General features: G+C 30.2%; 1 protein-coding gene across 1 annotated transcript in view; it reads right to left on the bottom strand.

The window, feature by feature from the left end:
- CSMD3 (CUB and Sushi multiple domains 3) overlaps window positions 1–14,674 on the bottom strand; it is a 1,056,828-nt gene that overhangs the window by 673,999 nt on the left and 368,155 nt on the right. Inside the window, exons 8-9 of the mRNA XM_077163312.1 lie at window positions 12,269–12,346; window positions 4,840–4,927 (exon numbers count right to left, since the gene is read on the bottom strand). Of these exons, the coding sequence (XP_077019427.1) occupies window positions 4,840–4,927; window positions 12,269–12,346 (166 nt within the window). The remainder of the gene's footprint in view (window positions 1–4,839; window positions 4,928–12,268; window positions 12,347–14,674) is intronic.

Consider the following 14,674-nt stretch of genomic DNA (forward strand, 5'->3'; position numbering starts at 1 on the left):
AAGTCAAGAGATCAGCCAACCATAGATCAAGGTAACCCATGTGGGGTAGTTTGCACTCATGCATTTTAAAGGTGGATGATAAAGCTGACAAGATAGGATATATTTTGGGGAGATTTTGATTGCTAAAATTTCGATGAACTCCATGACCTCTTGTACCTCATATTCTGATGGGGCGCAACAGAAAACATGCAAATAAACAAATACACAAAAATGGCATTAGTGGTGATAAGTAATACAAAAATAATTCAAAATAAGGGAATAAGGAAGATACTTTTATTTTATATGAGGTGGCCAGGTGACATATGAGAAGTGACCTGCTTCAAGTGTCAAGGCAGTTCTACCTGGTTTTGGGAATGTTTTGTTAAACTTCAAATATTAAAAAAAAATAAAACATTTAAATGAACCTTGATTATATTCCCTCTCTCCTGGTCTCCCAATGTCCAGACTAAAAAACACTAACATTCGTATTGTAATCCATTAATTTATATATTTTTATTGATGGTTGGAGTGACGGACTAAAGTTTTGAAGCCCATATGACTCATTAAGAGGTAATTGAAGTAGTTCAGATATAGGTTAAAAGATGAAAGTAGAATGGAAGAGGGATTGGACCCTAGAGATACTTGAAAATAAGAATCAGTGGTGCTTGCTTGGTGCTGTGATTGACTGCTTTTCTGCCCTCACCCCCAACCCCATGCCATAATTACTACGAAGTTTCAAATCAAGTTGATTAGGAAGTGGTGCTTCCATTATAAACAAATTAGAAGCCATTATATTTTCTAAATAATTTCGATATGGTGTGAAGAAAGAATATCAGAATTAAACTAAAACCTGATTTATTTGCTCCACATTCCTGTATTCTAACCTTTGGAAGAATTGCTAGCAATTTCCCCAACGTACTGAGTTTTACCATGTCTTTGTACAATCTTTTTTTATGCTTGTACTTGGACAACTCAGTAATACGAGATAGAAACCATATAACCAAAAAGATTTAGTATTATCAATCTCAAATGGGCACTTAAATTACTTCCTGAGAGAGGAAACATTTCTATATCAAGCTTGCTTTCCCCCTCTGAGTAATACATACTTCCATTTTTCCTTCAGTCTTTAAACTTCCTTTCCCTTCCATCCTCATCTCCCCATACACAACATTCATCTTGTGTCATTGTTCGATACAACATTGCCAAAACAAAAGTATTAAACACAAGCTTCTCATAGTTTCATTACAAAATTATCAAGCTTAGCATCATCTGCTCTGCACGTCTCCATTATTCTTACTGTTACAGTGAAAAAATTTTCCCTCTACCTGACTTCAGGATTCTATTTTCTCCTATAAAATTATGTTCCCTTATTTATATCTTCCTCGTCCTACATCACTGTTATCTTTCTCTCTATTGAATTATTTGCATCAAGTATGCTCTGGTTTCTTGCATCTCTGAAAAGAAATCCTCTCTCCTGACCTCTTAATGCCTATACAGTAACTGCTGCATTATTCTACTCCTCAAAGTAAATGGATGTCCTAAAGCTATTGCTTATTTGAATTTTCCCTATTTCAATTAGTTTTCAATCACCATCATTCTAATAAAGTACTCTTGTAAACAACTTTCCAGCTGTCAAATCAAGAGATAGTTCTCTGTCGTCATCATACTCAGTTTCTCAATAGCTTTCACCACCTCCCTACCTTCTTTCTCTTGCTTCACTCACTTTCTTGGATATACTGTTATTACTACAGCCATTCATGAGTAGGATCTGATAGCTCCTTATATAATTCCATTGTATCATCAAATATCAAAGATCAATAACAAAAATTTAAAAAAGATCAATAAGACTCTACCATAGGTTGTCTTACCTGTCTACATTTTTTGAGCTAAGTGATGCCACCCACTAATGCTGATGTTTTTTCTAATATCTCTGAGCTTAAATTATTTTCAACTGCTTACTGAAAATTTCCACCTGCAAATTTCTAAGGCATTTCATGATTTACAACTTCAAAACTAAACTCTGGATTTTTCTCCCCAAACCTCTGGATAGCCCTGCTTTATTAAATGATATATTCATTTACTCTATCCTCATGTTGTTCATGCCCAGAAAACTGGGGCTTATTCTTTATTTGTCTGTGTTTCTTACTTTCCACATTAGAAACTGAGATATTATCTTGATCTGTATAGTTCATTGCTGTCAACATATTCCAAGTCTCCACTCTCACTCACTCCGACTACTCCCATAGCCTTCACATTAAACCTTCCACTTTCATCAATCTATCTACATAAAAGAGATTAAATCTAACATGGAAATACACAAATCTTTGTGTATGCAGAATCTCCTAGTTTTTTAAATGTTGGTTCCCATTTAGTGTAAAGCTGTGTGCACCCAAGAAAACTTATCTTCAAATCAGATTAAGTTGGGTGGCTACCAGTTTGCTTCCTCTGAACAGATTTTTTTTTTCCTCCTTGTCTCCTCAAATTCATTCTATGCCTCTCTCCTTTACTCTCTATTTTCAGCCTCTGCTTTCATGGAACAGCTCATCAAATTCCTCCTCAACGTAAGGTTCCACCTTCTCTCAAGCTGGCTGACTGCTATAATTGTTCTGCTATCAATGGAAGTGGGACCTATTTAAATTGTATGGGTCTTTACCCCTAAAATCTGTATTTGCTTTTGCAGAATCTTGTGGGGCTTTTTTTTTTTTTTTTTGGTTTGTTTGTTTTACAGCACTTTTCTAAATTCATGGTTACATACATATGGATATACTTAAACACTTACTTTTATCTAGATAAAAATAATTTATGATAAAAAAGAATTATGGAGGGGGTGTGCACTACACCTACTTTTGTTTCTAGGCTGCTAGAATAGGCTCAGGCACATAGTAGGGAGATGATATGTGTAGAACATGAATGCATAAGCCTGTCAAACTAGACTTATATTTCCTCTCTGCATGTGATTCCTAGTCATCCTTCACAGAAAAGCTCAACTGTGAGCCTTCTGTGACCCTCATATCCTTTCCTCTAGGAACACCAATTTCCTCTGTGCATGCATAACATTTTACATGTTCTCAAAATAAATACTTATAATATTGTATTGTATTTTAACTGTGGACTCTTGATGTCTAATATCTACCACGGTATTCCAAATGTGATTGGAAGATGACACATGACTTGAAATCCACCATGCCCACTATATTACTATTATATTACATTACTTTTATATATTTTCAACAAACCATTCATATAATTTTGCAAATACTGACACCAATTATTATTAACAATATCAATAATTATTCTATATATTATTTCATAGGTGGAGCCAGCATTTATTGAGCACTTATTTTCTTATTTCCCAGAGTTCAGTGAAAACCGCCATGAATATATTAATCCCAGTAATCTTCCTCTCAACATTATGAGATTAATAGCATTATTCCCATTTTTAGATCTAAGGAAAGAAGCTCTTGGAGAAGATACATTAGATAATGACAGGGACGGTATTTTACGGTTTGTTTCACTTCAAGCATAATATACAAAAGTCAGCTTTTGTAACCAGGCAATCATGGGTTCAAATTCTAGGTCTGTCATATTATTGGCTGTGTAATTGAAGCTTCAGATTACCCATTTGTGAAAAAGGAGATAAAATAATGAATAAAGAGTATACGTGAAAAATAATGATTTAGCAAATTGTCTACCAAATTCTATAAAATATCTTTAATAACTGAGGCTGAGGAATTTAATTGTTTTTTTAAAAGTCACCTCACTGATTAGAGTCAGAATATGAGTAGACACAGGTCTTTTGAATGACATTCTGTTATATTACTGTAAATAACATTATCTATACTGTTTTGGGTTTGATTAAATACAGTTCTGCAAAAATTTCAGAAAATCACAGTAGCATTCATATTGAAATAATATTATTTTTCCACTCCAAGTAGAGTCTGATATTACTTTAGGAAGATCTATGATGACAAATTTCTCATAGGTCTACATTCTAAGAACTATATTTCTTCCTAATAAGGATATTCCTTTGAGTACCACTTATGTTTATTCAAACAATAGAAAAAGTAAAAATGTATATATGTGTCTGAAACTTAAGTAATGCCACAAGTATCATGTGTGTGTAAATATAATCATTGTCAATAATTAAGCCCTTCAACTTGATAAACTATGGATACTTTAACTTTGTAGAAAGATGTTTTAAAATGTTAGTTAAATTATCATTTAGCATTTTGATAGGATTTCTTTTATTCTTTGTTTACAAAATGCTTCAGAAGATTATTGAAATTTTAAGTTAAATTTTAAATATTATTTGAAAGTTAGGTAAGTTCATTGCTGCCACCAAATACCATCAAATTAATGCTACTTTTTAAAGTTGAAGGTAAGACTTATATTCAAAGTTATGGTCACTTCTAAAAAATACAAATTTGTATAGAACATGTGCAAGATGGTTTCATACGCATTATCTCATTTGAAACTCACCATTATATGGAATAAATTTGATTTCCATTTTACAGAAGGGAAAACAAGATAAGTGACATAGTCGAGGTGCAAAAACAACTAATAAGTAGCAGAATTTGAATTCAAATTCATGTCTTTAAAATACAAATCCCACACATTTTCACTTACAACACGTGAATAAATTAACCATTTAAACCCTAAGAAAATTTCCTGATCAAGGTGATAAATTATTCAACTGCCACTTTTAACGATTAAATACTATTAATAGTAACACATCAATGGAAAATCTAACTACCACAGTTTTAAGTCATAAGGCCTTTATTTCCATACTATTAATTTTAAAATGTAAATTAAAGCAAAATTTGACAAGTAAACAATTAAATAAACAATACAAAATATTACCTAAAATCTGATCCAATTCTTTTCCCATTTTCTGGTTCTCCTGGATCTGGACATAAATTGGAAGCTGTTTTAATACCTCCCTCATTTACTGTAACAGCAGAAAAAACAAACATAAGATTAGAAAATCAAAGCCTTTATCAATTTAAATATTTACATAAATGTATTCTTATATTTTATTATAATCAAGTATAGAAAGTTAAAATATAATTTTATTGCTGTATAAAAAAGTCAGAAGTATTGGTTCAGTTTGTAGACCTGTATGAAAAATGTAAGATGTTCATATTCAATGACATACTGAAATCATTGACTTTATTTTGAAATTTAATACATCGTATCCACTTGATTTTTAATTACCATCAAATTGGAAAAGCTCTGGAAAGGTCATCCCCAGGGTATCAGCAATGTAATTTGGGTTAATCATCAGTAACAAAGAAGTCACCCCTCTTATGACAGCTGTATAGGTCACTGTTTTAAAGTTGCAACAGAAATAATGATACTCTATGAAAAGGTTTCAAGCTATTGGTGTTTCTGTATTTAGCATATAACAAGGCAGTTTTGTCTGCCAATGTGAAATAAAAAGTTCAGATAGCCAACATGTCTTTGAATTATGATAGGATGTTGAAAGCCAAAATAATGGTTTTTACCTCCAGCAATTTTCATGCCTTGTTTTACTTTGCCACCATACAAATTTTAGCAGTTTCTTCAGAACACATAGTTAATTAAATATTCATTAATTTTGTCAATGAATGTTCTCACCCTGGATAACTGGGTTTCCAAGATAGATTTTTTTATAGAAAGGTTAATAAACCAAATAGTTCTGAAATATCTGACTGATGTTATTTTATAAATGCAATCTCATAGTGAGCTGGAGGACAACTTGTATGTTTTACTCTTTATTAGCTCATTGCCTGTTTGAAGAACAGAATAGCACCTGGGTAAACCCTCCAGAGAGGAAATAACCTAAATCTTGCAAAGCTTCTCATCCTATACTGATCCATGAAATTACTTGAGGAGTTTCAAGTAAAGATACCTAGTTCCATCCTTAGATAATCTAATGCTTTTAGTTTAAGGGGGAATAAATTTTTATTGTAGTTGCTTTTTAACCCTCAAGGTGATTCCAATGTGAAGTAAATGCTGAGAACCTCTGGATACCAGCATTAGTTTGCTCAGATTGGTGAATGCGTTCAAATTGACTAAACAGAATAGCAGCACAGCTATCAGTTGAAGGCCCAACAGTCATTGCCATATTTTGAATTACATATGAGGATTTGCTTCTGTGTCCATGATTCCATAAAAATTATTTTCCTAAATATCACCGACAATATTCTTATTGCCAATTTTATTTCATGCTTTTCAATTCGTGTATAGCATAAGGCATTTTTGCTCTCCCTGGTACTCTTACTCGCTATTTAATTCCTCTCTACTTTTCTGATTTGTGGCCATTCTCTTGCTTTGAGTCCACATAAAGTGGACAAATTTAAAGGCATTGGTGCACCATTCTTAAATTTTACAATTTTCTACCCCTCGAAAAATTATGTTTTTGCTATGGTATTGCTTTCTCTTCTAATTTCCTTTCATGCTTCTTCAGTGGCCTATTGGATAATCTCACCAAAGCTCCCATTGACATTTCATGTGTGTGTTCAATTCAAACCTAGTAACTTTGATGTTTTCATGACTCCCTTATCATCAATTTCCAATCCATCTTGACTACTAGAGGAGACCTAAATTTCCTAAAACATAGTTTTTATTACTGCCCAAATCTCCTATAACTCTAGATTTTCTAATATATCCACTGTATATCAAATTAGTTCCAAGAAAGCAGCCACCACTCATCTCCAATTTACTCTTCACTATTTCACTATTTTACTGGTCCATCATACTCAATCCATATATTTGTCTGTGTTTTCTCCTTTTCTTTCCCTTTAGCTATCAAAATCCTATCTAAACTTCAAGATTTAGTGTAAATCCCATTTCTTCCAAAAGATAATCTCTGATTTTTTCCATATCAGTCACACACAATTTTTATATAAGTTGGAATATTTTATTTGGGCAATTTTATATTGAATTTCAAAATAGTTATTTTATTATATTAGAAATCAGTTGTTTCATATACTTCAATCATATATATGAAGAGATTATAAATTTGCTGTAGATAGGGAAAAATTTAAAATTATTTTAATATACACACAATGACTAGATAGGCACTAATAACTTCCTAATAAATATAATGTAGGTGTTCAATCGATAACAATGCCTTGTATATTTTGTCAATAAATGAAGAATTTTCTATGGGACGCACCCTCTTTCCTATCTCTTAAAAGCTTTTGAAAATACTGTCAGATATTTTATTAAAAAGTGTCATTTTTAACACGACATATGATATTATATTATAATAAATAACAGATTATCAGTTAATATACAGTTGGTCTTTGAATACATTTTTATAAAATAAAAATAATAAAAATTCACTTTTCCAACTTCACCATCATCTTTGCAAAAAGTGAGCTTTGTGTAACTATTTTTATATGAAGTATAGCAACACCTAATACTTATGTAGTACTAACTACCTGCCAGGTACTGTTCTATTTGTTTCACATATATCAACTCACTTAATCCTCACAAGAATCCTAAAGGTAGCTACTATCATTATACAAACTTTTCTGGTGTGAAAACCGAGGCACAGGAAGGTTAAAAAATACGCCCCAAATCATATTATTGCTTAGTGCCAGAGTCTAGATTTTAACCCAAACAGTCTAATTCAAGAAACTGGACACCTAAACCCTGAAATTCCAGAAAACCCAACAAGGCAGAAATAATATCATTCATTCCAATTGAAAAGACCTTTCCAACCTCTTTATCTTAAAGTGCAAAGTGTATTTGTAATTTTTACCAATTTCACGTATTAAAATCTCAGTTCCTATTATTTTAATCACCATGGTTATTTTAGTCTATTTGGAACTATCAAGTGAAACGGTGTTTGTGTTCATCTGCAATAGAAGAAAGACCTCCCAATTTAAAGCATAAGGACAGCAAGAGAATTTCTGCATGATTTATGCATTTTAAAGTTCTTTAACTAAAGATATCTAAAATAAAAAATAAATTCGGAATGAAGTTCTATCTTTTCACTTCTCTGATATTTTGATATTTCAGAATTACCCATAACTATGTGATATCATGGCAGTCAAAGGAAGCTGATGATAACCATCTAATCAGCTGTTTTCACTACACAGTGCCGATTAAGCAATTGGGTATATTTATCACTTTTACTTCTTTTAACTTGAACAGTAATTTGCAGAGCGGTGAGGACATGAGTGCTCCATAAAAGTTTAATTACCTGGGGCACAGTGCTGCCTCTTGAGAAGAGTCATATGTGTGAGGAATGCCACTTTTTGCTCTGGTCTTAAGAATATTTATTATTATTATTGTTGTTGTTATGTTGCAACTTAAGTTCTCTCCACATACCAGTGAAGAAGAGAGTGGGCAGAATTTATAGTAGTTTTAAAAATTGAATAATTCATTTCTTATAACATTAGAGTGTCTGTTTTTATGTGTTGATAAGATATGTTTTAGGCATCTCAATTGCTTTATTGTATTATTATATATTCTAGCTTGAAAAAAAAACTTTAAAATCAGCCAACCTTGTGATGTAATATTGTTATTATAAATATGTTTTCTAAGGCTTCTGATTTTATATAGCAGCTAACCTATTCTGACAATAACAAATAGATTCTTACTAAAAGTTGCCTCTGAAGTACTTTAGTCAGTTGGTTGCATTGCTGCATTTTTCAGGCCTTTTGTTAGATTTTCAGCTTTTATTACCCCTTATAAAATAACGGCGCTTTGGGGTATTTTTCTAAATTCAAACACTATGGAGATTGATGATGTGCTATTTTATGCTAACATATGTTATATTTTACAGAGTTGCTCTTAACCCATTTAGCTTTCAACTCTTTGAGGGCTGAGGCTGTATTTTAGTTGCTCTTTTCCTTCTCAGTTTAGCATGTGCTGTCATGAAGAAGTAGCTCAAGTAGAGTTGAGGAATTAATAGATAATATGAATAACAAAACTATGGGTTTGAATAAGAGGAAAGAAAAAAAAGAATATATGTTGGGAAGTTCTCAGTTTCTTTGTAATTCTACTTCAATATTCTCAAAGAATCTACTAGAAAAGTTGGGAAGAATAGTAGTTCATTAAGTTTCTAATTTAAAAAAATATAAAGCTTAATTTTTATTTTTTTTAAATTAAAAAAAATGAACAACTATGTTTTTCTTTTAGACAAAGCTATTCTTTCTGATGAAGAACAGAAGTGGACAGGAGCTATGTTGACTTCTGGTATTAAAGTTTTGAAAAAAAAATCTGAAATTAGCTGTTTAAGCAACGAAACTCTTCCTGTGAATACTGCTGCAGATTCCTGGATCTTTTGTTAATTCACTTCTAAGTTAAACATTCTTTCTTTTCTTTTTTGGGTGCATGGTCCAGGAATTAAACCTGGGTCTCCCGCATTGAAAGGGAGCATTCACTGAACCACGCTTGCAACCTCAAAGTTAAACATAAAGGTACCACATAGTAAGACATGTTTTGGGCAGTGTGTGTGTTTCACATCCTCTACATTTATGTTCTCTTCCGGCAGTGCCTGTAATAGTACTGACTGCTTTTTTTCAAAGAATATGAGCTTAAAAAAATGTTTTCATTTGAAAGGTGAATATCAGATAATCACCATGTCTCTTTTTAGTTGTTTTTCCCTGTCTTAAATGAATATCAAATAAAATGAAAACCCGAATGCTTACTTGATTGCTTAGTGCTTTCCAAACAGTTAAAACCAATTTGGATCCATATTTTCCCTTCGATATTTGCTGTTTTTGGTTTAAGTATTCTCACGTCTTACAAAGTATAAAAATCAAACTTTAAAATTATGACATTTAAATATATGTTTCATAACATACAAGCCCTAAATCAGTTTTTTGATAACTGAAGTTAACAGCTCAATTTGTGCCATTAAATATGTATATAAAATCTTTTCTGATATAACTATAATGAATTATTAGTTTTAAAGAAATAGTTTAAAGAAATAGTTAAATATTTTAATAGAAATATTTAATAGTTAAATATTTTAAAGAAATAGTTAAATATTTTAAATATTAAATAGTAAAAATATTTAATAGTAAAATATTTAATAATTAAATATTTTAAAGAAATAGTTAAATAGTTTAAAGAAATAGTTAAAGAAATTTAAAGAAATAGGACCAAATTGAAACAATAACTCTTTGTTACAAGCAACATTGAGAGAAAATATTATTTAGACTAGATATTGAATACCTGAGACCAAAATGCAATTTAAAATAATGTTGATGTTATTTTTGGACTATGAAAATACTTGCATGAATATTTCGCTCTGTTTGAGGTAGAATTATATTCAAAATAAAAATTTAACAGCACAAAAATAGTTTTATCCTTTACATACAATACAAGGAATAAGTGAAAATAATGTTTTAAAATCATGAGGCAAATTAATATTTTCATTTTACAATTACATTTTTGCCTTATATTAACTTTTGCCTGGTAACATGCAAACACTTATTTCTTCAAAAATATTCTTTTAAATCAGTTTTTTCTTCAGATACTGATGTGCCTAAATTCTCTTTTTCATCACCATAACTCACGTATAAGAACAAGGCAATATGTCAACAATTAGAGTGATATAAATAATGCCTTGGAAAATCCTAGATTTCTTCATAAGAACAGTCTACATTTCCCAGAACATCTACAAGTTTGAAGCATGCAGCATATAAAATAACATTTGTGTAATCAAAATGAAGAAAGGGTGACCCAGTCTTATATCCTATAATTCTACTTAGAATTCCAAAATAAATGCATGGGCTAGACAAAATATTAGAAAAAAGATAGTAATTCTAATATTTACTCATGAAAATATTTAAAGTTGGGCACTATTTTATTTCATGTCGACAGGTGAAATATGATATGCCAGAATCATATAATCTGGCTTTTAAAAAATATTTTCTAAAATGGGAACGTATGTTTCTCTATAAAATATATTAAATCATATTATATATGAGTCAAATATTATAGCATCACATATTTTCCCTAAAAATGGACAGTATCACTTTGAAAATATTTCAACAAAAAATAAATAATCACAATTATACAATTTAATACTTTGAAGTTGATTGCTTAGTGCTTTCCAAACAGTTAAACCAATTTGGATCCATATTTTCCCTTCGATATTTGCTGTTTTTGGTTTAAGTATTCTCACGTCTTACAAAGTATAAAAATCAAACTTTAAAATTATGACATTTAAATATATATTTCATAACATACAAGCCCTAAATCAGTTTTTTGATAACTGAAGTTAACAGCTCAATTTGTGCCATTAAATATGTATATAAAATCTTTTCTGATAAAACTATAATGAATTATTAGTTTTAAAGAAATAGTTATATACTTATTTCAGTAAATGATTTGGAATTGATGAAAATTCCAACAATATTGATGTTGAAAAATATAGGTTTGTTGCAGAAATAAAATACTAATAACCTACATGTTATTTATGGTAACTACTCTTTTATTTACTGTCTAAATGTCATTTTAAAAGAAGCCTGTTGGTGTGTTATTAGTGACTTCTTTCAAAGTTTCTAATATGCATATACATATGGACAACGAGTAGGGAATTTCTTCAAAGAGCTATTGATTTATAACACAAAAATGCAAAACTTTCCAAAATATGATATTTTATGTTTCTTTCAAGGAAATATTGATCAATGAGGTAACTTATAATGTGAAATTTATGGATGGACTTCAGATTGTCTGTAAATCCCTGAATTCATAAGCAACAAGGCGTATTTATTTATTACATAAATGTGTGTGTTTCTAGTCATTGTTTAATGAGATTGTCACAATAAATAATAAAAATGTGAATAAGTACCCAATTTTAAAAACTATTGTATTTAAGTATTTGGATAAATTAACTCATAGTAAGAATACTTTTTATCATTAAAAATTATTTAAATTTTTTTCTAAGAAAAATAATATTACTACTATAATTTAAATGTTTAAACAAAAATTACTTAAAGAAACCAGTTTAATGAATTTCACTTACATTTACCTCATGTCCTAGAATCACAAAACTAGAGTACCCTTAACACACAAGCTCAAAAGAGCTTTTTACATTTTGAAAAATGAAAAAAATTTAACAGAAACAGTCTGCGTGTGGGAGCTGTACCACATTAATCCATTAAACTCAATATGCATTTAAATACAATAAAATATTGAATACTCATCATGCATGTTATATAGCTATTAATGCATTAATTTGGTCAATATACAAACATTTTGATAAAACACACACAAACAACACAGACACCACAAATTTCACTCTTGCACTAGAAAAAGTAACAAAAAGGAGTACACTCACAGAGAGAAAACTTGTTGCTGTTGTCTTTCCCTGGAAACAATTTAAATCCTCTAGATTTAAAATCTATGGCCTTTTTCACTAGTTAAGAAAACAAACAAAAACATGTATCAGGAAATACAATTTTAAAATGAAATTCAAGTTAACAAATTTTGTTAGCATGGAATAATGCAAGTTAAAAAAAAATGCTTTCTCAAGCCTGATGATATAGGGTGTTCAGTGGAAAATTAAAAAGAAAAAAAAAAGCAATAAAATCCTTAGTAGTAATATACTAAGCAGTCAAATAAGTATTTTGAATATTTTGTAGGGAATACCTACACATACGTATTTAAATATTATCCACATTTTTGCATGAAAGCAAAATAATAAGAGTTCATTTATCATAAACACTTGAATTCATCAAATTTAAATGGCACAAATTAAACATAGAAAAGAAAAATGCTGGGCATTAGATCAGTGGGAGGAATTTAATGAACTTGGTTTTAAAGTTCAACATATTTTTAAAGAATTTAGGTTAATTGAAATATTGGGACACATTTAAGAAAATGATATAGTTGGAAAAACTTAAAATTCATTTCAATACTTCCACTAAAACTTCCTTTTGTTAACATTTTTTGAAACTATGATTAACGTCAGTTCAATCGTACAAAATGTATGAAGATGAATTACAACTACTTGGAGTCTATTTAAAATAACCTGGTACTATTTTTGCTCTTATGATATTAAAAATCAATATCATGAAGTCAGCTTATTTCATTGTGCTCTATATTAAAATAGATATAACTTGATAGTCTAAGTAAAACAAATATATACACATAAATTCAAATAAAGTAGCCTAGGAATCATTAAAATGAAACATTTTGCAAATATTTTCTTCAATTAATCTGGATTAAAGAAAAGAAATAATGTTTCCTTTTAAGTGTAAATTATTTGATTAACTACAGTTGTTATGGATTTTTGAAAAGTGATAATCCAGAAGACTGTTTTTCTTAAATCTTTAGTCGATATCAAATGAAGTGAAGAAAATGTATTTAATTGGAAAGCCACTAAAAATCCATTTAAAATGGTAGGCAATGTGACCTAATGAGTTATTAAAATCTCAGTTATTTTCTAAAATTAAAAGTATAAAAAAGGATGCAAAGGAGATATTTAATTTCTGCAAATGAATTATAATTTAACTTTTTACATATTTTTTTATTAGGTATATAGTTAAGAATGGTCACTTAAAATTTATTCAATGAAGTTGGTCATGCTGCATGCTTGATAAAAGCAAAACTGATTTTTTTTTGGTTAGATATTTAAAAATTATCCCTTCCTTAACTTTCAAATGTGATTCTGCCCAATTAGTTCAAATGATAGGTGTGTTACTGGATTTGAAACATTTTAAGATGATTTGTTTGTTTGTTAATACCTCCAAAAAGATACACATAATCTGATGGTTTGCTGGAATATATGAACTATCATACCTAAATATGTATGAAAAAGAGAGAAAGATGTTCATTGGAATGAGAATTGAACGATTCAATTTTTAACAATTATTAGTTGGGTGACTTTGGACAAGAGACAATCTTTTTAAACATTCAGCTTATTTTCTTCAAATTAGAAACTTTAAAGCCAAGTGAATGAGTTTCTTTATCTGTGATCCGTTAGAGTGAGAAAATCATTACACTCCCCAAAAGTGACGCTTTTTGATAGATTCTTTTCCACTGCTTCCCCATGATAATCTAAAGTTTAATTCTATTGAAACATTCAGCTGCACTAAATTTAGTCCCTGACACTTGTGAATTTTCCTGCTGTTTCAAAATTCATTTTGACAAAATTTGCATTTTGCGGCATAATTCTAGAGTCCCAATCCAAACATGAATTATAAGTAGGACTTCTACCCCTACATTTCTCTGCTTTATACAATTTGACTTTTTAAGTATTTCAAATGAGCCTGAAGAACTCATGGTAGTTTGAACACAAATCTGGAACTATAAAAGAATAAAGAAAAATAAGTGAAAAAGTTGTAAACCTAAAGGATAAAATGGCTGAGCAAAGAGGAAAATCCCAATGGTCCAGTAGATCAATGCTATAAATAATGCGCCTCTAAGAATAAATGATGCCCAAAACTACAGGAGCTGTGTGTTTGGGTGTGTGGGAGGACACACATGTGTGTGTAAGTATGCTGATGAAGGCAGGTTTTAGTGCATCCTTATCTCTACACTTCATTGTTTGGGGGAAGGCAGGCACTATGTCTCAAGATAAAAATAAGTAAATTACTCTAGTAGAGAAAGTCTTATCTTTGAACAAAGAATTTAAATGGTTATTAATTAATGCTAACTTCCTCGTTCTCAATAGATGCAGCTTTTTTTTTTCATATTTAAGCATTTGAATTGAAAAAGGAAAGAACACTATTTTTAAAAATGA

The sequence above is a fragment of the Tamandua tetradactyla genome, chromosome 6, assembly GCF_023851605.1.
Source record: "Tamandua tetradactyla isolate mTamTet1 chromosome 6, mTamTet1.pri, whole genome shotgun sequence".
Taxonomy (NCBI): Eukaryota; Metazoa; Chordata; class Mammalia; order Pilosa; family Myrmecophagidae; genus Tamandua; species Tamandua tetradactyla.